Here is a 22,898-nt window from a genome sequence, read left to right as displayed (position 1 = left end):
ATTCAGGGTTAAGTGTCTTGCCCAAGGACACATCGGACATGTTGCCCCATTCTTCACCATTACCAAATGCAAAATCCAATAAAATAAACTAAACGGACAATACAAAAAAAAAACCTCCAATCAAGCTATTAAGGAAAACAGAACAAAACAAAAACAAATAAAAGAAGAGTAGAGCATGTTATATTCGTTTCTGGTCTTTTTTATTAATACCAATTTAATTATGTCACATTAAAGTTGGAGTGTCATTAAAAGGAAACACAAGACTAAAGTACAAGTGCCTTAGAAAATATACGTTGCTCTGCTTTTATTTTGTAGGTAAAGTCCACTGACTTCCGCTAGCCTTCGTGCTAACTGCCGCTAACTTTACTTTGTTCTGGACATGGCAGTCGGCCACTGGACTGGGCGTAGCAGGCACGCACGGTCAGCCTGGCTTTTAACGGAAGATGTAAACTGGAGAAAACAACAAGCTCGTTAACTTCTCAAACCAGCTGCCATATCCGGTTCTAATGTTTAATAAGTGTTATTATAAATATCTAAAGTGAAACTACATCCGCTTGTTTTGCTTGTTAGCTCACAGCCACAGTGAAGCTAGCTTTTGTGTGTGTGTGTGTGTGTGTGTGTGTGTGTGTGTGTGTGTGTGTGTGTGTGTACTTTGTCCTCCTGACAGTAAAGTTAATCATTCCCTTTCTGCTTGTGTTGGATTAATCTGTATTTTATAGACATGGAGGGAGAAGTCAGTTGACACTTTTATTTAACCATGAAAACAAGTTACAGACATGAAGCTCAGATCAACATAACCCGAGTCAGAAAGGTCAGAAGTCAAATCATCTACGACCCGATGCGTCTTCCTCCGATGCCTTCAATCTACTTTTAAAATCATTTAAAGCAGGGGTGTCCAAAGTGCGGCCCGAGGGCCATTTGCGGCCCTTGAGGGGATTTTTTTGCGGCCCGTGACTTCAAATGAAGAATCAGAAGATTTTGATTAAGATTGGCACATTATCTTATTTTTCTTTTTCATGTTAACAAGGGCTGAAGGGCAATATTCCTAAAATAGAAAATGTTCAGTAACATGTATGTTGTTGTTTTTTCTTTTACTATTTTCCACATTTTTTTTGTAAACTATGAAAGAAAACAGATGCAAACAAGCGGACTGTTGTTTAACCATTTAATGACCTGAGCTAAATGCAGAAAGCTTTTCCACGTTACAGGCTTGATTCTGAGAAACAAACAAATAAAGTAGAACGAAGAAATCAAAATATTTGATTTCCTTTTATTATTCTTTAGCGAGCCTTTTGATTCTGATCTACAAAACCTTTTTCAACTATATTTAAAAAAACAAAACCTGTGGCCCGCCAGCGATTCTAACACGACAATTTTGGCCCACAAGAAAAAAAGTTTGGATTTAAAGAGCCCAGCTTCCCCCAGACACAAATCCTCCTGCAGCAGATTCCGAGATGCAGGAGCAGCGGACCTGAAACTCCTTTGACGGTCAAATAGCAAGAATGCGTTTCATGACAGGCCGCAGACATGAGGGAAGCAGATTAAGTGTAGCCTTATTCAGTGATGAGTGAGAGCCCTGAGATTTGTTATGAACGTCAATGCTCCAAGGTAAACGGCATCCAAAGACTTAAGGCAGTGAGAGAAGGTGCATGCATATTAAAAACAAGTGTTAAAGGGTAAGGTCACATATTATGCAAAATACACTTCACCATGTTTATGGAACTCTAATATGTGTCTCTAGTCCGTCTACAAACCCCCCAATGATGAGAAAAGTCCATCCTCTCCGTCTCCTGCCTGCTCCACTTTTCAGAAAATGTGTGCTCAAACAGGCCGTTTGGAGATTTTCCCTTCATGACATCAGAAAGGGCAGTAGCCCCTCCCCCAGGTGGGTGACACTCCCACAGCTAGGTGTTTGTTCTGCCCTCTGAGTCTGCCTTCTCACCGTAAACAATAGAACATGGAGAGAGAAAGACAGAGTACACTCGAGCCCTTCCAGAGAGGGGGCGTGGTCAGACACCACTCATTTACATATTTAAAGGTACAGACACAGAAACAGCCTGTTCTGAGCAGGGCTGAAATAGAGGGGTTTATAGACATGATCAAATACAGGATCAGAGTGGATTTAGAACAAGAAACGTCACACACATGTTTTGAGGAACTCTGAGACTTATTTAAAGTTGTTGAAGAGGAGGAGAATATGTGACCTTTAATAAAGTGCTTTGACAGAAAAAAAAGTCAGTAGGTCAGAAAAAACCTCAAACAGCAGAGTCAGACACATCATGGACAACACAAAAGAACATTCAATGAATTATGAAGGAAGTTTCCTAGATAATTAAAACTACCTGTGTCAACCCTAAGTACTCGTATCTGAATGTAGAAACTTATCTGCAGCTGTTATAAAATCTATTAATCATCGAAACCTTTTGAAAGACAGAAATGAGCTCGTTTTGACTTCTAAAATGTGAAGATTTGTTGTTTTTCTTCCTCTCACCTGTGATACCAAAACAAACACCTTTAGGTTAGGTCTGTTGGTCAGGAAAGGGTTTGAAGATTCATAGTTTCTAAAACAACACGCGCTTCCTGTATCGGGATAGGGAGTCGGGACAGAGTTAAAATCTGAAAGGTCAGCACCCTCTGCTCCACATTTGTCTGTTGAACCTGAATCCGCCGAGCTCAGCATGTTGTGTAACATCCTGTTTTTCTTTTTCCTCTTCCTCTCTTGTCCTTCAGTGTCCGAGATGTATGCAGTGTGACACCAAGTTCGACTTCATCAGAAGAAAGGTTTGTTTTGTTCTGCAACACAAATCACAGCATTACCTCAGGTTTGGAAAAAAAACCAAAAAAAAAAAACAAGAGAGAGAGAGAGACGAAGAAAAGTGAAGAGTCTCTTAACTCCGCCTGTGTTGTGAAACCTCGATGACTATTTCTTCTCCTCTTGGCTTCTGTTCATTTATTTTGGCAAAGAGACGCACTGAGGACTCTGTGGAGGCATTTGTTTCCAGTGACGACTGAACACACAACACTGCAGCTCTGTGTCCCAGTGTTTTTGCACAGTGTAGTAAAACCTTTTCTCAGCCGTCATCGTCATCGCTGCATTCTCCTGATGTTTGTTTTTTAATGATCAGAAATTAGAAACCTCCAGAACTTTTATTCCTTTTTACTCTCTGCTAGCTATTTGGGATTATTAGTGCGTTGGGTTTTCATGATAACAGATACCACAGAAACATATGATTCTCTAAATAAAATGTTGTTGAACAGTTTTTTTTTAAAAATGTGAAACCTTTGACGATTGATTCTCGTTGTTCCCGCAGCATCACTGCCGGCGGTGCGGGCGGTGTTTCTGTGATAAATGCTGCAGTAAGAAGGTGGTGCTGCCGCGGATGTGCTTTGTGGATCCGGTGCGTCAGTGTGCAGAGTGCAGCCTGGTCTCCCAGAAAGAGATGGAGTTCTACGAAAAACAACTCAAAGTGCTTCTGGCAGGTGAGAAGTCCGGCCTCGATTCATGAACATGAAGTAGCAAAGGAGTTTTTTTTTTTTGGATTGATTTTCTGCTTCTGCTCCAAAATTCCTTTTTCTGTTAAAACCTGTATGAAGTAACTTTTGGGATCAAAAAGCAGGCGACACACTACAAGGTAATCAAGCCCGGTTCCCCCCTTCCGACAATTTAAAGCAAAGTCCAGATTTTTATGGTTCTGAAGTTTATCTCACCAGATGTTCCTGTGGTTTGAGGTCGGGCTGCTCGATTATGACACTAATGGAAAAAGTTTGTGAAGTCTCACATCTGTGCTGAAAAACAAGTCCAGGGTCACTTGAGTTTTGAGCTACTTTTTTTTTTAAACCTTCTTTTAAAGGATTTTGTTAAAATAAAAATGAGCTTCTTCTTTTATTGATTCATCCAGTCATTTAGTTCAGCTTCTGCTTTTTGTCGTTTTGTGACTTAGTCTTCATCCTAAACGTGTTTGTCATCTTACTTTGTGGCTTCATGACGCTGTTCCCCGCCACTGTACAGGAAGCAGAAATACTGTAACAATCGTCAGAGATATAATCCAGCACTGCCCCCCTATACCCCCCCCCCCCCCCCCCCCCCCCGCCGATAATCTGTGTGTTGTTGTAGAGTGTCGAGGTCAGTGTGAAGCTATAAATAAGCAGCAGCAGCCGGGCCGCCTCTCAATGAAAAATCCATCAGCTGCAGGGGGACGAGCGGCTGAATGGAGAGCCCGCAGCACGTTGGGGCCTCGTGCTTTTATTGACGATGATGGAGTTATCAGTAGCTCAGCACAAAAACAAGACGCACAACAGTTAACAGAGAGACGAAACACACAGAGCAGTCACTGAATCTCTCTCTGTGACATTTAAAGCCAAAATCAAAATCATCCTTTCTTTGGGGATTAAATCAAGATCCGACTTCTATTTGCTTTGTTACTGATGTTTACAGAGTTTAATGTTCCTCCTTTTTGTCTTTTATCACATTCATTGTTTCCAGGCGGTTCCTTCGTGGTCACTTTGGGAACGTCGGAGAAGTCTGAAACCATGATGTGTCGCCTTTCCAACAACCACAGGTGAACTTCTCTTAATTCAGTATTTGTTTAGTTTCACAGTCTGATCGACATCATGAGTTAAAACATCTCATTTATCTTTGCAGAAGCTTTTTCAAATGTGATCATGAATTCAGCTTTAAACATGTGCCTTTTTCTTTTTATGATTTTATTACTCTAATTTATTTCTCAATAACTTTACGGTATCAGAGTGCAGACCGGTCCGCTCAGCGAGCAAACACAACTAACTTACCATTTTAAATGTCACCAAACACATAAGACAGAAATTGGGAAAAGGGTTTTTCCGGAGGTGTGTGCACCCTCCGCTTGGAATTTTTTGCTCGAGTCGTTAAAGGAGCAGTATGTAACTCTGACACCTAGTGGTTAAAGTGGGTACTGCAGTCCAAATTCTAAACATTGCAGAGAGCTGTGTCCCCCCCCCCCCTCCTCTCTAGAGTCCATGCTCACACAGGTCACCATGTGGTGGACTCTGAAGCTTCAGTGTTTATCCAGCTCTGCATGGGTCTGTAAACCTTTCTGTGTTCTAAATCTGCGACGCGAGCTGTCATGCTTCTTGCGGCCGGCGAAGCACGGTCCCGCGAACGTTAAGTCGTTTCCCATTGCGGTCAGAGCGGTCAGATTGCTCAACGCGGCCTGAAGAAAGTACCTCCGGGCCCTGCAGCCAATCATTGCAACGCGCTCGGCACGAACCCGTCCACGTTATTAAAAAAAAACTCGGAGGTGCGCGGCTGGGCTCTCAGACCCTACGCGCCCGCGGACCATTCTCGCGCCGACCGCGATTGCGCAATATCGCCGCGCCGGCCGCAAGAAGCATGAAACCTGATTCAGTGACTCAATGTGCAGCACATGGATAATTTACATAACGTTACTTTTCCTTGAAAACACTGTGGAAAGATTTGAAGTCTGGTTAGCGAGCCAGCCTTTCTGTTCAACATCCAGTCTGATCATGTTTACTGTTTGGTATCCAGAGGTAAAGATGGAGAGAGAAATGTGTGCTGAAGGTAACTTCATACAGCTCTCTGGTTCATTATTATCTCAGGCAACATTAAAGTGACAGCTGGTCAACACATGTAATAAGAGAGGGAATATAAACGTAATGAGAATCAGCAGGAGCAAAACATCAGGTTCATATATTGATAATATTTCATATTTTATGATAGAAGATATTTGACAGTATTGTGATACTTGATGACTGCATTATGATGTTCTCTCAGACTCTGCTCTGAGAGCTACTTGCATAGTGACTGTCCTTCACATCAGCCCTTAGTAGAACATGGTAAGCCCTGTTCTGCAAATTCAGAACATAGATATCGACAAGCAATTGTGTTTTTCTTATTGTTGGCGCTGCTTCTTTAGTCGGTCTGAATGCTAAAATCGTCTGTAAATTCACAATTTAAAGCTGCAAAAAATCTGGGGGGGGCATGCCCCCAGACCCCCCTAGGGAGTTCAGATCAATGTCACCTTTTTCATCCCTGATGAGTTTGCACCCCTGCAAACAAATCCAGATCATTCAGGACATGGACAAATAAAGTAGAACGAAGAAATCAAAATATTTGATTTCCTTTTATTAAAGGGTTTCTTTAGCGAGCCTTTTGATTCTGATCTACAAAGACTTACTATTTTTTCAACTATATTTTAAAAAACAAAACCTGTGGCCCGCCAGCGATTCTAACACGACAATTTTGGCCCGCAAGAAAAAAAGTTTGGACACCACTGATTTAGAGTTTCACTCACTACACATCTCACTGATTGCACATTTTTAAAAGTTTTTAAATCTAAATTAAAAGACATGGAAGAGGATTCTACAGGGTGTCGATGTTTTCAGCTTGCCTGGTTGTACAACTTGACTTTCAGAAAGTTCTTATTTTGTTAACTGGTCGTTCTCTCTTAAAGTTAATTTGAGTGTTTGTGAATTGTACTTTGTCTCCCTTTGTGTCTCCGTCTGTAACTTGGTGTTTGCTGCTGACTGTCTTGGCCAGCTCTCCTTTGAAAAACAGGTTCTTAATGTCAATGGGACCAACCTAGTTAAATAAAGGTTAAATAAAAAACATTCTCAGTTGTGTTATAAGTTGAAATGTTAATTTTCCTGCTTTTGATCTACGACTCGGTTGTGTTTCTCTCCAAACATCAGGTATCTGTTCCTGGATGGGGAGAGCCACTTTGAGGTGGAGTTTTCTCGAATCTCCAGCATGCAGATTCTGACGGACGGGTCGAGTCCAGGAGGTAATGTGACTACGATAACGAAGCATTTATTAAACATATTTCTTCTTTTCTGTCGTATTAAAAATGATCAAGATAGCTGCGTCTTCCTCGACGTGAAAATTCTCAGCCTGCCCTCTTTTCTTGTCTCATATCAAACACTAACGCACTGTTTCTCCTCTGCTGCTGCTTTGACTCTGGACTCTTCTTCTTCTTGTTTTTCTTCTTCTGGGCTCAGAGAACGACATTCACACTTACACCAGTCTGCTGGACAGTCCCTTTATCTCTGAAGGTTAGCTGTGGTTCACTGTGCTGCTGTTTCGTTCTTCATCATCGTCACTCCAACCTCCTCCATTTTCTCTCGACCTGATGTCTCTGTGTTTTATTATATTAGTGCATGAAGCGGCCTGAAAAGCATTGTTAGCTCCGGCTGCTAGGTCACGAGCTGCGAGCCAGGAGAGGAGCATGTAGACCAATCACAGGGCTTGCGGTCTGAATCATTTCAACACGCTACAGCGCAGATGAATCCAGTTTGAAACCAAGAAGCATATATGGTACAACATAAAACAGACAATTTCAAAATCTCTTCTCTTTTTTTTCTACCGTGCTGCACGGTTTGACTTCCTGTTTATTATCACAGTAATAATAGATATAAAGTAAAAAGTCCATCACTTGAAAAAGTAAAGAAGAGTGTCTTTGTGTCAGTCAGGTGTTTAAATTAGTCAATTCTTGGTTATTGACGTTAATTATGTAACATAAACTCATCAAAGTGAAGTAATGCTGCACTCTGAGAACTCACTTTGACTTTAAAGTTCAAACATTTCCTTTCTTTTTGCCTTTGTCTGTTTGTTGTGTGTCTGTGACTTTCTCCCCCTGACATCTCTTTGTTGTCTCATCTTTGTATCTCCTGCATGCAGTGATCACTTCCGAATGACTTGACTCATGTTTTTGAGGCTGGACTTTTCAGAGGCATAAGCAGGAACTTTATCCCAGATAGATCCCACATAGAAAAAAAAAAAAAACTCAAATATCTTGTCAAATGAATCAAATACACCGTTGTATAAAACGCCATGTAGGTGTAGCACATTCTTATTCCCCTCCGCCGTTATCCCGTTAAATTAACGAGGAAGTGAATATTACTGCTCGATAATAACCTGTGTGTGTGTGTGTGTGTGTGTGTGTGTGTGTGTGTGTGTGTGTGTGTGTGTGTGTGTGTGTGTGTGTGTGTGTGTGTGTGTGTGTGTGTGTGTGTGTGTGTGTGTGTGTGTGTGTGTGTGTGTGTGTGTGTGTGTGTGTGTGTGTGTGTGTGTGTGTGTGTGTGTGTGTGTGTGTGTGTGTGTGTGTTGCAGGAAGCTCGTCGCGGGCCAGCGGCATGCTGCTTCACTACAAACCGATGGGCTCCCAGGATGCTGAGCAGCTGCGCATGGAGGCAGCAGACGACAAGAACGTGGCCTCGTTATGGTTAGCTGCGATGCACAAGGTACGACATGTCGCACGACTTGAGCTTGTAGAGCGCTTTTCTACGCTTCAGACTCCTCAAAGCGCTTTTACACCGCAGGTCACACCTACACATTCACACACTGACGGTCGAGGCTGCTGAGTGAAGAGTCCATCAGAAGTAACTAATCCCATTCATACACCGCTGACGAAGCAGAGAGGAGCAATTCGGGGTTAAGTGTCTTGCCGAAGGACAGATCGGGCATGTGGCTGCAGTAGCTGGGGAATCGAACCCTCGACCTTTCGGTTCAAAGACGATCGACTGTGTGTGTTTTTAGGATTAACAGTCCTGATCGTACCAAACATCTGGCTGGCTGTTTATTTGATCTATTCTTCATGTTTGTGTTTTTCCCGCAGGCGGCCAAACTCCTGTATGAAGCTCGTGACCTGTGACCTGCAGACGGCCTTCTGAACTGACCCTCCAGGCAGCACACACCCAAGTGTTCGTACCCCCGTCTCTCTCTGGGGGGGTTTCGGTAGAGTTTTGCTTTTATTAACGCCAGCTCTGATTCTGCGTTTTCCGTCTGATCTCTCGGCCTCTCGATTACATTTTTTTATTACGGTAATCTCAGCAAGAAACGTTTATACAAATGAGAAACACTTTATTACCTCTTTAACCAGTACTTTGTACCTGTTTACTACGATGATGCTGAAGATCTCATTTTACATTTTGTCAAAGTTTGTCTCTGATTGAATCAGGGCGTTTAATGTTCCTGACAGCTGAGCAGCAGAAGACGCTTCACAACACCAGCAAGTGTCTGTTGCTTTTGCGAAGCTTCTTCCTTTAAATTTATTTTGCTTTCACTCTAAATGTGACATTTTACCTTCCACATAACATTTTTTTATAACTTCAGAGATGCCTTCAGATATAGAGGCTCGGTCAATGACTTTAAATGCTGCAGTTAGACGACGGTTTTATCCACCAGATGTGACACTTTAAGGATCCCTGCAGGGAGGTTTTTTAAAAAAAAAATCTTTCACTTCGCTGACTCTCCTTCCAGAGTGTTTTCACTTAACGGTTAAACCAGTTTGAACACAGATCTTCCAGATTAAACATCGTCTTATGCAGAGTAACGGACAGATCCACCTTTAACCCTTTAAAGCAGAAAGAAAAGCAGCTGTAGGTCATGTTCTTTGCATTTCAGGGCCCATTTTGTTATCAATCTAAGAGAGAAGATAAGAAACTTCATGTCGACTTGATCTGTCTGTGTCACGTTTCCAGTGATCGGCTTTCAATTTTGACACACTTTAATGGTTTTATTTAAGTATTTCTGATGTTATTTTCTGATGTTATTATTCTTTACAGTCACATCAAACAGCTGTTTGCTTCGATGTGTTAAAAGGAAGAATGTGCGACTGTTTGAATCTACTAGATGTCGCCTTTGAGCTCCAGCATGAAACCAAAACAAACAGCTGTTTGGTGACACCTCCTCCATACTGAACATGTCATTTTAAAACCAACGACCAATAAATACAATTTAAATACACCCAAGAGTTAATTTCACACGTTAGAGAAACTAATGAAACCTCACCTAACCAGGTACATTCAGTTTTTAAATAATACCAGAGTGTGAGGAGTTCAAGTCAAATCAAAGTGAGGACTTCTTTTTCTACATTTGTTTAAACTTTCAACAAACGTAAATCATTAAAATCAATAGAAAAGAGCCACACAGAAAGCCCTTTATTCCCTCACTGGAGCAGCAGGTGGCAGTGTTAAGCAGGGGTGAAAGGCATCCTGGGAAATGTAGGAGGCTCTAACTGAAGCCGAGGCAGATTGAGGGAATATTCCTGAAATGCAAAGAACATCAGATTTATCAACAATTTGTAAACAAAATGTTTGTTGCTTCAAAGTAAATGAGTTAATAACATGTTAGGTGACGTGTTTTGTTGATTTTAAAACGTGTTAAAATCTCTGCTTTAGTCTTTACAGATGCTACCTTTAGGACTCGATGTCTAAGTAAACAAACTATTCACTGATTCTAGTGAAGCGCGCGCACACACACACACACACACAAATGCTTTAAATGTACGTTCATGTATCCAAGTTTTTGTATAAGCTATTTTGTTAACTATTCCTACTTTAACACAAGGCGTGTACGTACTCACATATGATAGTTTTTGTAATATTTGTAAACGGTAATTCCTCTAGTCCTTTCTCAAAGACCTGAACTGTCTGTTTTTCTTTTTTTTTTAATTATTATTTTCATAATACTTATTAAGACAGGATGTGACCCATCTTCCATCTCCCAGAGGTTTTGAGTTTGATGATTCAGCAGGTTATTAGTTGCACTTCCAAGGACCTATCACTAACATAGACTTAGTTCTGGCTGAGTCTGTGAAAGTGTTGCTTAACAAATGTGAAATAAAACTCCTTATTAGCATTTTTATTCTGTCAAAAAGTTGTTTTTAAAAAAGTTAGCCCCAGTATTTTGCCTCTTGTGAAATATCTTTACAAGACTGTTGAAACACTTACAACTCCTGTGAGGAACTTTCAGTTAGGGTTGATTTCAGCGCCCCCCTGTGGGGAGGCGGTACCTCTAATCTCTTTGCTGATTTTGTCCTGTACGTGTCGTATCTTTTGGTCTGACCCTGCGGCAGTAGGCATTAAAGGTCACATATTCTCCTCCTCTTCAGTTTAAATAAGTCTCAGAGCTCCCCAAAACATGTGTGTGAAGTTTCTTGTTCTAAATCCACTCTGATCCTGTATTTGATCATGTCTATAAACCCCTCTATTTCAGCCCTGCTCAGAACAGGCTGTTTCTGTGCCTGTTTCTTTAAATATGTAAATGAGCTGTGTCTGACCACACCCCCTCTCTGGAAGGGCTTGGGTGTACTTGGTGCTTTCTCGCTCCATGCCCTATTGTTTACGGTGAGAAGGCGGACTCAGAGGGCAGAACAAACACCTAGCTGTGGGAGTGTCACCCACCTGGGGGAGGGGCTACTGCCCTTTGTGATGTCATGAAGGGAAAATCTCCAAACGGCCTGTTTGAGCACATATTTTCTGAAAAGAGGAGTAGGCAGAAGACGGAGAGGATGGACTTTTCTCATGATTGGGGAATTTGTAGACGGACTAGTGACACATGTTAGTGTTAGAAAAACATGGTGAAGTGTATTTTAGAGAATATGTGACCTTTTAAAAATAATTATATTGGTCTTGTTTGCTTTTCTAGTTAATATAGAGGCGTTGATATGAATTTCAGTCTGTTCTATAACGAGCTAAAAACTCCTCACAGGAGCTTTAAATCTCAAGTCAAGTCAAATTATTAATGAATTTGTCGCTTATACAATATACGCTACGTTCTTTATTTAGCTGTGATAACCAAGTATAAAAGGCTTCTCAATTATTTGCGTTTTTTAACCTTTTTTTTGTTTTATCGGTTACCTTGTTTTCTAAGCATAAAGCTGGAACTTTAAAGTGATTTAATGGAGCACAGAATAGGTCGACTTTAAGCCCTTTTACCTTCTTTGTCCTGACCTTTATGTCGTATCCCATGAAAAACAAGTTTCACCGCCTCCATCCCTACGTCTGTGACAGAAGTTTATTTTTATATTCTCCTCACCCCTGAAGGAAAATCCCACAATGTGTCGTTAGGTTGTCGTTTTTCAGAGCCGAAACAGAAACAGTGGTCGTTTTCAGTGTCGTGCACATTCACAAGGTCATCCACTCAAACTGTTTTAAACACCAACATCTCAGTTCTTCCATGTGTTTGGTTGTGTTGTAAGTTTACACTTCCTGTGACACCACAAAGTCATGATTCAGCCAGTGTTTGAACCTGCACTTTATGTCCACCCAGATTCAGTCTTTTTCTTTTATTATTCCTCTGCTTCCTTTATTACGCTGAACGTGCTGTACTACATCCTTTTGTTGGAATATTCTGTTGAGAATAAAATCAAATGTTTATACATGTGTGGTGGTGTCTGTGTCTTGTAGAAAGCCCGTGCAGCAGTAACAGTGTAGAAACGTCACTCCCCCCTCCTATTGGCTCGAGCTGAATTCTCCGGAGAATATCCTGCTGCGTTCTCACATCAGCCCACTCTGACCTGCTGTGGAAAAAAATACCAGGGGTCTGGCAGGAGAAACTCCGGGTGAAGTCCGAGCGAAAAATGTGGCTGTTTGCGTTCACGTGTATATAAAGCTCCTCCTGGAAATATCAGGAGGTTTTCAGGAGATTTCTGCAAGTTTGAAAGCTCTATATGTCGTCTTTTAACAGTCATGGACGTGGTCTCAGTGACGTCATCCATTGGATTCAAAACAATGGCAATAATAATAATAATAACTTTATTTATATAGCACCTTTTAAAAACACAGGTTTACAAAGTGCTTTGACAAACAGCAAAAACAAGAACAAACTAAACCAAACACAGAAGAACATAAACAACAGGAAGAACAAACAAATGCAAAATACTAAAAATAATTAAATACAATTCAACAGAAAAGAACCCAAAGTGCACCAATGGCCATATCGGAAATGCTGTCTACGCTAACTTTTGGCCAGGGCAGAGGGGCACCTTTACTCTCCTGACAAACGACCACATCGTGCCAACCTGTAAGTCAACTTAGCCACGCCCCTAATTTGCATAACCCTTGTCCTTAATATATCCAAAGTAAATGCAAATCTCCCCCAGTGCTTCACATGACATGTTTATTTTCTGCTGTAAAAGGGGCGTTTTTACATGAGGGGGGTTTAATAATACTGTGAAAAATCATGGATGAAGCCTGGAGAAGCACCACGCTTTGTTTCTGAACGGGTCTTTGGAATCTGACTGATGGTGGTGCCTGCTGACAAACAGCTACAACGCCCCCTGCCTGTCAATCAGGTCAGCTACGCCCCTTATTATCAACAACTTGTTTATTTCATGACCACCTAAAATAAGTTTTTACAGACAAAAATCTGTGATTTACAAACATGAGTTATTTTGTTATAATTATTTGTACTGAAACCCATCCGGACATTCAACATCTGAAATGTTGACAGATTCAGCATGAACATTAAAGGTATAGAGACCACCTCTCAGTAGTGTGAACAAACAGACAATCCTCTCCTCTGATCTGGCATGATATTCAAAAACCAGCTACAACTTATTAAATTGTTGTTGGTTGTTTTTGGCCTTTTTAGTAGGTGTTGGAATTGGAAATGTGAATGCATTGACAATGATCCATAGTTTAGGTATATCTACTTCAGAATTTTAATAGTAACCTGTAAAAAAACACAACTGAAATATTTTTGCAGGCTACTTCGATGAAGCACCAGCCTTCATTTCTCTGCTGGCTTGTGGTTTATTTTAAATCTCTTGTAAAACAGGTTATTTGAGGGTGTGGTTAACGTGTTCATGCTGGGAAGTGTTTTTCGTCACTTGGTTTCTGGGTTTACTCTGCGTGGCTGTTTTTCCATCTACAGGTAATGTAACTTCATGTTTTATGATAGAAACCTCATTGTGTCATTCGTTGTTCAAATAGAGACATTCAAACTTAAAATTGTGTCCGAGAATGGAAACGAACAGAGGAGAACATCCTGTTTTTAATTAGACCTAAAAATGCTGCATTTTAAAGATAAGCTTAGGACAGGATAATAATTTAAGGGGGAAAGATTGGCCACGTTTTTCTTCGCGCATTTCAGCCTTTAAGAGTTGATTTAATTGACTTTGTCTTATCTTTCACTGAAGCTTGGCTCAAACGCGGAAATGGCCTCTGTCAGAATGGATCCAGGTTAGGGCAGGCTGCCAGGCGCTATGTTGACTATATAATGTAACCTGTTTGAAGGATAGGTGTTGAGTTTATCCAGAATTGAAACTGAAATACCCGAGACAACATGTAATGACAGGCCGAGTGTCACTCTGTACGTTTGTGTCAGAGACAAAAACTAAACACATTTTCTCTATGATTTTAGTTTAGGTCTTTTTTTCTTTTTTTTTTTTTCTTTTTTTACACAATACTGTTTCTGTTATGTTTTTGGTAAAGTTGTTTTAAATTTTAGTTTCAGTTAATGAAAATGTTTTTTACACTTGAGTTTTTGTTATTTGTTTGATTTCGTTAACAATACTAACCTTGGAATGAACACAGTCAACTGTTACTGGACTGATTCCTAATTTGTACTTTTCAGCATTTGTTGGGTCTGGATGTTTAACATTGCAATCTTCAAACTGTCTTACAGTTACATGTAGTCGTACACTGACCTGAACCACTGCATGATGTCAACTTTCGGGTCCTTCAAAGAAAAAAGCTCATCTCTAAGGTAAGATTTAATCAACCTTTAAATGTCACTGCAATTATTATACACACACACACACACACACACACACACACACACACACACACACACACACACACACCCTGGTCCCCTGAGACATGTTTGGCATCTCGTTATCATCTGACTGTAAAGACTTTGTATCATAAATTAAAGGTTACATATTTAAAATACACTTTAACAAGTGTTTCTAACAGTAATATGTGTCGGTAGTCTGTCTCCAAACCCCCCAATATTAAGAATAAAGGGAGAAGTTCATCCTCTCCGTCTTCTGCCTGCTCCACTTTTCAGAAAATGTGTTCTAACAGGCCGTTTGGAGATTTTCCCTTCATGACATCACAAAGGGCAGTAACCCCTCCCCCATGTGGGTAGGGGAATAGGATAAAAAACGGAGAATAGGACAAAGGTACAATACGATGTATATAATTTTCTAATATCTAACGATCTAATCTCTCTCCCTCTCTCTTCCCAACAAACTTAGGGCCAAGAGAAACCTTTCATCTGATCGATACATTTGTTTCAGGTAAGATTTTATCAACATTCAAATGTCACTGGAATTAGTACAAATTTTTCCCTGACCACGCCTACATTATCATGCACACACACACACACACACACACACACACACACACACACACACACACACACACACACACACACACAGTGAGGCTTAAATATAAACTTCCTGGTTGATATTAAATTGGGAAATTTGCTGCTGGGAAATTGTTTTAGAGACGATATGTTGTTGTAGGGACTACTTGTTAAAAAACTTGACTGTCCATTCTGTCCTGTCTGGATCAGAAAACATTTTGTACCAACTTCAACTTCATGGGGAAATTTGCTTTGCAGCCAAGTAACTCAATAAAACATACAAAACTTAAAGACACAGACTCACTTACAAGAAACATTAAGATGTTTAGATACAAGAAAACAGACAAACAGTATTAATAACACCTGTTGCTTTGTTCAACAACCTGTCTTCATTTTCATCGTTTTCATGTGTATTTTCACACTGATGAAGTTTAATCACACAGTGCTTGTTACTTGATGCAGGATGGAGAGGGAGGAGGAGGACAGCATCGGGGCAGATGATTGGACCCAGGCATCAAACAGAGGTAAGTCAAATCTGTGTCATTCAGATGTCTTTTATCCCCTCATATATACAGACTAAGCTGGCATGCTGTGCGTCGGGTATTACTCTGTAGTGGGGACACATTGCAGGAAAAACGCCAACCACGGACCCTGCTGCAGCTTTTTGAACATGGTGCCCTGCTGTCTTTATTCCTGCTAATAAAAAGTTTTGTTTTTCTGCTAATAGTGTAAATACTGTAAAAACTACCTCATGTTTACTTCAGCATCTTTGCACTACTCACCACTGCACTATTACCTTATATCATCCTATTTAGCCTTGTACATGTTAGTCTTTGCTTATTTGTTTATTGTTGATATTTAATATTATACCTTTGTACAAAGAGAGCACAGTTTACCAAAGTAAAATTCCTTGTGTGATTAAGCATATCTGGACAATAAAGCTGATTCTGCTAATAAAGATTCATCAGTTATGAGTGACTGTTTGAGACATCGCTAAGATTATTTGTAAGAGGTCACCACCATCTTGCAGCTTTTTTGTCATTTATACATCTTGTAGAAATCGTGTTGTGCATCCTTTTTTCACTGAACAGATGTTATGAACCAAAAGATTAACAACTCTAAATGGACCTTTTAGTAGTACTGTCTGTAATTGAAGTTCTGTCTATGGGTTTTTATCAGGAAGGGGGCCTGGTCGAGTCTCCCTACATCCCCGAAGTTTGTTGGAGTTGGGATCTAAACATCATTGAGTGACGGCACATTCATCATCATGTATCTTTAATCATGAAACATTTGAAATAATGAATGATTTTTTTTAAATCTTTCTGTTCAAGCTGTTTATACCAGATGTCACGCAGGCTTGTTTCTAACACTAGATGCAACAACTGTTTTGTTGTTGTGTTTTGATTAATGTGAAAGAAATGCATTTATTGGATCTTGTTAGATTTATGTACAAGCTTTTCAGTCTGTATTTAGAAACTGTCTGTCTTGGGTGAACCTCACTGCATTTGTGTTTGGGATTTTGAGACTCCCCTGTCGTGATTGAAATTCACAAATAATTATTTTTCAGCAGAGAAATGTCTGTAGCCAATCAGATGTCAAATATTTTGGCTGTGTAATCTCTCCTTTTATATAAAGGTATATACACCTGTAGGAGCCATCATATGTATTTTTACATAATGGGTCATTTGCAGGTCATTTTACCTAATAGGTCATTTGCAGTGGGGTGGTCTTACCTTGTAATTATATAAATAAGATGTGTGGCAGGAGGCTCGACTAAGAGGGTGAGAGAGTTTGAATGTTTTCTGTTGACCGTCACCTCTTTTGTTTAATAAATCAACAATACCATCTGTTAAGCCAAGTAATGTATTTCATTAATTGTATGTTTTTTTTTTAAATTTGCAAACAACATCCGCTCATTAACCTGATTATATCGTCGCTTCTACTGATGACACTTTTCATAAGCACACAAAGCAACAAACATGGACGCTAAGAAGTAACGCACGTAGCACAGAGCTCCTTTGTGCTTCAGCGGCAGAATGAAGAACACATCAGGTATGTAGTTTACATTTTTATTCATTTGAGGGGTGTGGTTCAAGAAGAACAGGGGTGAGACTATGCTGCCTTGATGTGCTCCTCGGAAATGTCGCGTTTACGAGTTATGAGCACGTGAATGGCTGTTACTAACCTCAAGTTGAAATCATGAAACCAAGGTGTTCTTTGAGCTACAGGCATTTATGAGCATGTCCATGCCGTCAATCATGCTGTGAGAACTAAACAAAATATACAAAGCATAAAATAAGAGAGCATCAAAAACATCAAAAACACAAATTGACATATTTACACAATGTAGTTTTTTAAACATGGACTACAATGGTAGGCTGTCATTCATGCCATCATGATTGCCACTAGTTTAGCCTGTTAGCATGTTAGCCATTAGCTTTACTATTAACATATTAGCCATTAGCTTCAGGTAGGCTATAATATAGAAACAACAACCAGAACACAACAGTTCACCTCATCGGTCGCGTCAACCGAAAGGGGGGTAAAGGAAACTTCACTCATGGGTCAGTCTTCTCTTTATTGCACTTTTGAATGATACACAGAACCACTCTCAAACATCCTCCTGTGATCAACCTGCCACGTGCTCTGCCTCTCGTGGCCAGGTGAGGAACGCAACTCATAATAATGTCCCGCCCCCAACCACAGAAATAACAGAAAGCTCCTCTTATAGAGATATTCTTGATTATATTAATGTTTTATAATGAAAGTATTGTTTTATTAAAAACGTATATTATTGTTATATTTAACTCAAAATGAAGAACTTAAACTGTGCAGGCCTAACTGATCCTGATGACAGCTATAAGGACCATTAAAAGTCTTAATGAGGAGTGGGAGATGTCGATTATATCCAAGTTGTGAAGTTGTGATGTTTTAAGTCCTACATTGTAAAACTGTATCAGCACAATCAAAGTCGGCTAGTGAAATAAGTGGAATCATTAATGTAGTGACCAATTTTATCAAACCCAATATTGTTTAGAAAAGTCACTTGAGGGATGAATGTGGAAGCTTTCGGCTCGAAGAAATGAACACAGTCCATTGATGTTGTGATTTGGATATTTCAATCCATTTATTTTTAAACACTTCTTATCAAATAAAGGAAAATATGACGAACCACTACGTCTATAAATAAAACAAACAAATCCGCGTTGGATGCGTTTAACTCCGACAGGCTGACACGGTAAAAAAAACTGTTTGCCTCCATTCAATCACCTGTCCCACCTCACCTGGAGCCTTGCCTTAACCACAGCATCCGCCCAGGCTACACATAGTGCCCAGTAGAGGGCCAACACACACAACCACAAGGAAAATAGCATCACACAAAACAAACACCTCATTTGGCTCCAACAATTAACACTGTTACACTAACATCACATTAGTGTCTGCTCTGTTAAAAACACAGACTGAGCAGTAGTCACACATTCTCTGGAAGAAGCTTCTGGAGCACCAGAGTCAATAATATTCCTAAAATCAGAGCTATTAAAGAAAACACTTTGGGTAAAGACAACCTACTGAACATGGTTTATATATTAACTGTGTTCAGACCTGTTCTCCTGCAGTGTCTTCCTTTTTAATTGAGCCTTTGTAATGTGTAAGGGGTTGGGTTACAGGAGAACAGGTTTGTTTGGTTGAAGGTTGCTGAATTACTTTCGTTATCAAGCTGTGTCGCAGTTTGTTTTTCTCCATCTAAAGGTAACGTCTATGCATGTTTTATGTTGCTTAAAAAAAGTGATTTATTTAATTGTGTCCTTCTTTTTGGAAAGTTTGTCAGAAAAGAGGACGTGTTTTCTTTATTTTATATCCGTGTTTTTACCACCGCTGGATTTAAAGAGATACACCCTGTGAGGACTGAGACAAACAACATTTTTAGACTAAACTGAGAAATTCATCAGAGTTTGAGTGCACTCATACGGGTAAAGAATTCTTCATAAGCTTTATTTCAGTATTTAGAAGTTGGTTTAATGGTGTTTACTTTTTCATATCTTCAGAAGCTCGGGTACAAAATAAGGAAAAACATCAGCCGCCATTTTAATAAACTATAAAACCTAAGATAACATTTGTTAGCTGACATATTGGTAACTTTTATAAAAGTTGATTCATATTAAAGGACAGTTTGACGTCATTATTTAAACCTACACTTTAGTTTGAACAACTTTTTTAGGTTAGACAAAAAGGTTTATTTTGACAGGACAGTGGATAGAGTCAGAAATCAGAGAGAGAGAACGGGGAATTATTTTTAGAAGTCTGTTTAAATAAATAACTTTTAATAAATGTAGACTAGGCCTGTTGTACCATCCAGTGTTTCTAAATCCCCAAACTAATCAGATGTAGTTTATTTTATTGTTTGTTTTTTAGACTTTTAAAGGGAAAATAATGACGTGTGTTCTTGTTTTACATTTGAAATAAGTCTTAATATTTGTTTATCTTCTGTACTGATTCTCTGCTCAGTCGGCTGTGAGCTTCATGACTTTAATCTGCAGCATTCACTGACCCTGACGGTGCAGGCAGACTTTTATTTATTTATTTATTTTTCAAATTAAGCTTTAATATAAACACACGTTTTAGTTTTAAATGTTGTTCTGAACTTGAAATAAAAACACAGTCAGATCAGTGTGCTCTAAAAGTTTTAAAGTTGTGATTTAGGTACAAAAAAATATAATTCAGTCTTAAAGTCCTTCTCTGAGAGCATCGACCTCCAACAGTTTCCTTCTGTAATGATAAAGGTGTTTATTTGTGTGTGTCCGTTAAGGAGGAAATGGAGAATCCTAACTCTGCATTTCCTTTTTCAGCTCAGAGCCGCGTAGAGACCAGAGTCTGAAGAACTCAGTATGTCTGACTCAGTGAGGGACCGCAGGTTAAAACACTGGCTTAATGAGTAAGTCAACATCATGTTATTAAGATTTTTAGCATCTATATGAGTGAACAATTCTGCTGTTAGTCTTTGACCTGAAGAGGAAACAGCATACTTCAAATCAAAGTTCATCTGGTTTAATCCTGTTCTCTGTGCTGAACATGTTCACAAAGTCAATACAAACGACCTCCTTTCTAGATGATTTAAACGACTCGACATAGTCAAGAGAAAAGAGGAGGCTTCTTTTTAAAGAGGAGACATCCATTCAGAGCGAACACAATCTGCTTTATATCATATTCTAAAAGGAAAGTCTGATGCATTCTTCATAGTTTCCCTGTAAGGACCAGTTGCTGCATGTGGTTTGATCACAAACAGTCAAATTTCCACAGTTTGCTTGTTCAGAGAAAAATCTATGTAAATGTAAATCCATTGATAGGAAAGTCCTTTTTAACTGAACTCTTCTGGTAATATGATTCCCACCCTAAGAGGTCTTCTTCTCAGCAGCAGAGCCAGAAAAACATTCAAAAGGGTTTTTCACTTTGTGGTGGTACATATTGTTTTTGGAATCGAGCAGTTTCTGGGTTTGATCTAATGACAGAAAGTTGTCAGATTCATCTGGTCCGTCCTTCAGGAGGGATTAGTCAAAGGAGAGAGAGAAGAATGCTACTGTCTCTGGTTTACATGTTGATAGAAAGGCAAACATTGACATTATAGCGTCATAAAGCAGACTCTGTTTCTTGTCAAAAAGGTTGATCCCGTTACGATCTGCTAGGTCATCAGTCATCTGTTTGTTGAACATTTTATAAAATGACAAAGAAAACTCTTTTTCCTGATTCCACTGTTTTATATCAAAATAAAAAATAATCTGGGTTTTCTTTTGATATTAACTTTTTTCTGGTGAAGTTGCATCATAACCATGTTTATTGTTAAGGGCTTTATTGCTCTTACCTGAAGATAGATGGCGCTGAAGCAGCAGATGATGATAATGACTCAGCCCACACATCTGTCAAGCTGTGAGTGAAATGTGCTTACATCTTATTCAGACTGACAGTTTTAAAAATATCAATATTTTGATGAGGCTTACCTATATTGTTTAAAACTGACATCGAGTGCTTTCACACAGACTTCAGTATCCTGTTTAATTATTATTTCTTTACTATATTTTTAAAGTTATTTAAGTATCCCGTTTTTTTTGTGTGTTCATGACAACATCATATCCCAATTTCACAAACCAGTATCCTAATCCCAGTACGGCTACCTGGAGAGCTCAGAAAGAAATCAGGATTCTGTGGCATGTAGACGGTTTCTGACAGCTCAGTTGCGGCCTCTGCCAAGTGACGTATCAGAAAAACAAACATGGCAGCGGAAACATAGGACTTGATCCCTCTGTGATTATTGTCTTTCATTAATACAATATAATTGGACATTGAGATGTGAGAAATAAATACTGACCTCTTCAAGTCTGTGGTGATCAGGCTACAGGACGCCGGTTTCCAAACGCCTACGGTTGCCAGGATGAGGCTCATAACCAGGATGGTCAAGTCCATGTACACACACTCATTTTTTCTTTATTGCATTATACATCGCCATTTCTCAAAACAATTCTAACAAATAATTTAAATGTCTTTTTATGTACATCAATCAAGTTTTAAATGAAACAATATATATATATATTTTTTTATTACTTGGGTCTTTAAACGTACAGTTCATAGACTCCGCCTCCAGGGGGCTCTCAATCAAAACAATGACATAAGATGATTTTAAGGCTGGCGGGGAATCATGGGAGTGATTCTCTCTGCTACTACACCCCCGATGTGAATGAACTCCGACTTATCCGTACACCGCAAGCACACACAGCAACAGTACGGCAGCTTTCAGTAGCAGTTCCCTTTACCTTATTCTAGAGTCTTTGACGTAACATCCGGTGTTTCCACGGCAACGATAAATATGTAGTGTCTGTCACAGACGCTGACATAACGAGACACGTCCCACTACAACTATAAAATTAAGGAATTCTCTGGTTTTGATAACCGCTGGAAATATTTGAGCTTACGTACTCAACAAAATAAAATACAACATTATGTTTTTAAAAATCTACATATTACACCTTTAAATAATTTTCTTATTTCAAATCTCAACACGCTGCTACTTTCATCAAACACTTGATGATGATTAACAACACACACATTCTCTCTGAAGTTCTTTGTTTTGATGAAGTTATGGACTTCCTTTAAATGTTTTATTTTTAAACTTGTTGTTCCTGTTGGTTCAGAAATGTCCCAAATAATCAGGTTGATCAGGTTTAAAGTTCATGTAAGAATCAGGAGTTTATCATTCAGAGTGAACTAAATCAAGTCTTACTGGATCGATGTCTAATTTAGAAGTTTTAGTTTTTCATCTGTTGTTGTGGTTTGATATCTAACTATCTAATCTTTCTCTCTTTTTTCAACATTCTCAGTGATGACGACCAATCGACATGTCCATCTGATCCATCCCTCCACAGTGATCGGTCAAAAGGAAAAACGATTGATTTCAAAAAATCTGAAAAAAGCGACCCAATCAAGTAAGTGTTTTCATCAATGAATCCTGACAGTCATGTTTGTACACACACACACACACACACACACACACACACTGAGTCTGTTTTGCTGCATGTTTAAAAAACAAATACAATCTCATGTTGAGTCGATCATGTTTGCACTCTGAAAACTTTCATCTGTCTTTATTATTTTCACAACAGGTTTGTTTTTCTGTTTGAACACATCTGACTCAGAGTGTGAGGTTCCTGTGTAACGTTTTGATCGGATTACAGATCTGAAAAACACATTTTAAAAAAACAGACTCAGTGTGCAAAGACCTTAAAGATGAAACAACCCCCATGGTTGATGTAAAGCAAACGCC

At 39.4% G+C, this 22,898-nt stretch overlaps 1 protein-coding gene across 2 annotated transcripts in view; it reads left to right on the top strand.

The window, feature by feature from the left end:
* The window catches only part of zfyve21 (zinc finger, FYVE domain containing 21), a 13,263-nt gene extending 1,108 nt beyond the window's left edge, over positions 1-12,155 (top strand). Inside the window, exons 2-8 of one of the 2 annotated variants that reach the window (XM_061062230.1) lie at positions 2,731-2,781; positions 3,312-3,480; positions 4,484-4,559; positions 6,688-6,779; positions 6,994-7,047; positions 8,105-8,235; positions 8,610-12,155. In XM_061062230.1, the coding sequence (XP_060918213.1) occupies positions 2,731-2,781; positions 3,312-3,480; positions 4,484-4,559; positions 6,688-6,779; positions 6,994-7,047; positions 8,105-8,235; positions 8,610-8,645 (609 nt within the window). In that variant the 3' untranslated portion in view covers positions 8,646-12,155. The remainder of the gene's footprint in view (positions 1-2,730; positions 2,782-3,311; positions 3,481-4,483; positions 4,560-6,687; positions 6,780-6,993; positions 7,048-8,104; positions 8,236-8,609) is intronic. The other variant, XM_061062231.1, reaches the window with a different exon arrangement.
* The last annotated feature ends 10,743 nt before the right edge of the window (positions 12,156-22,898 follow it).

The sequence above is a fragment of the Labrus mixtus genome, chromosome 18 (assembly GCF_963584025.1).
Source record: "Labrus mixtus chromosome 18, fLabMix1.1, whole genome shotgun sequence".
NCBI classification, from domain to species: domain Eukaryota; kingdom Metazoa; phylum Chordata; class Actinopteri; order Labriformes; family Labridae; genus Labrus; species Labrus mixtus.
The sequence above is the reverse complement of the archived record's forward strand: the minus strand, read 5'-3'. Positions and strand labels throughout refer to the sequence as shown.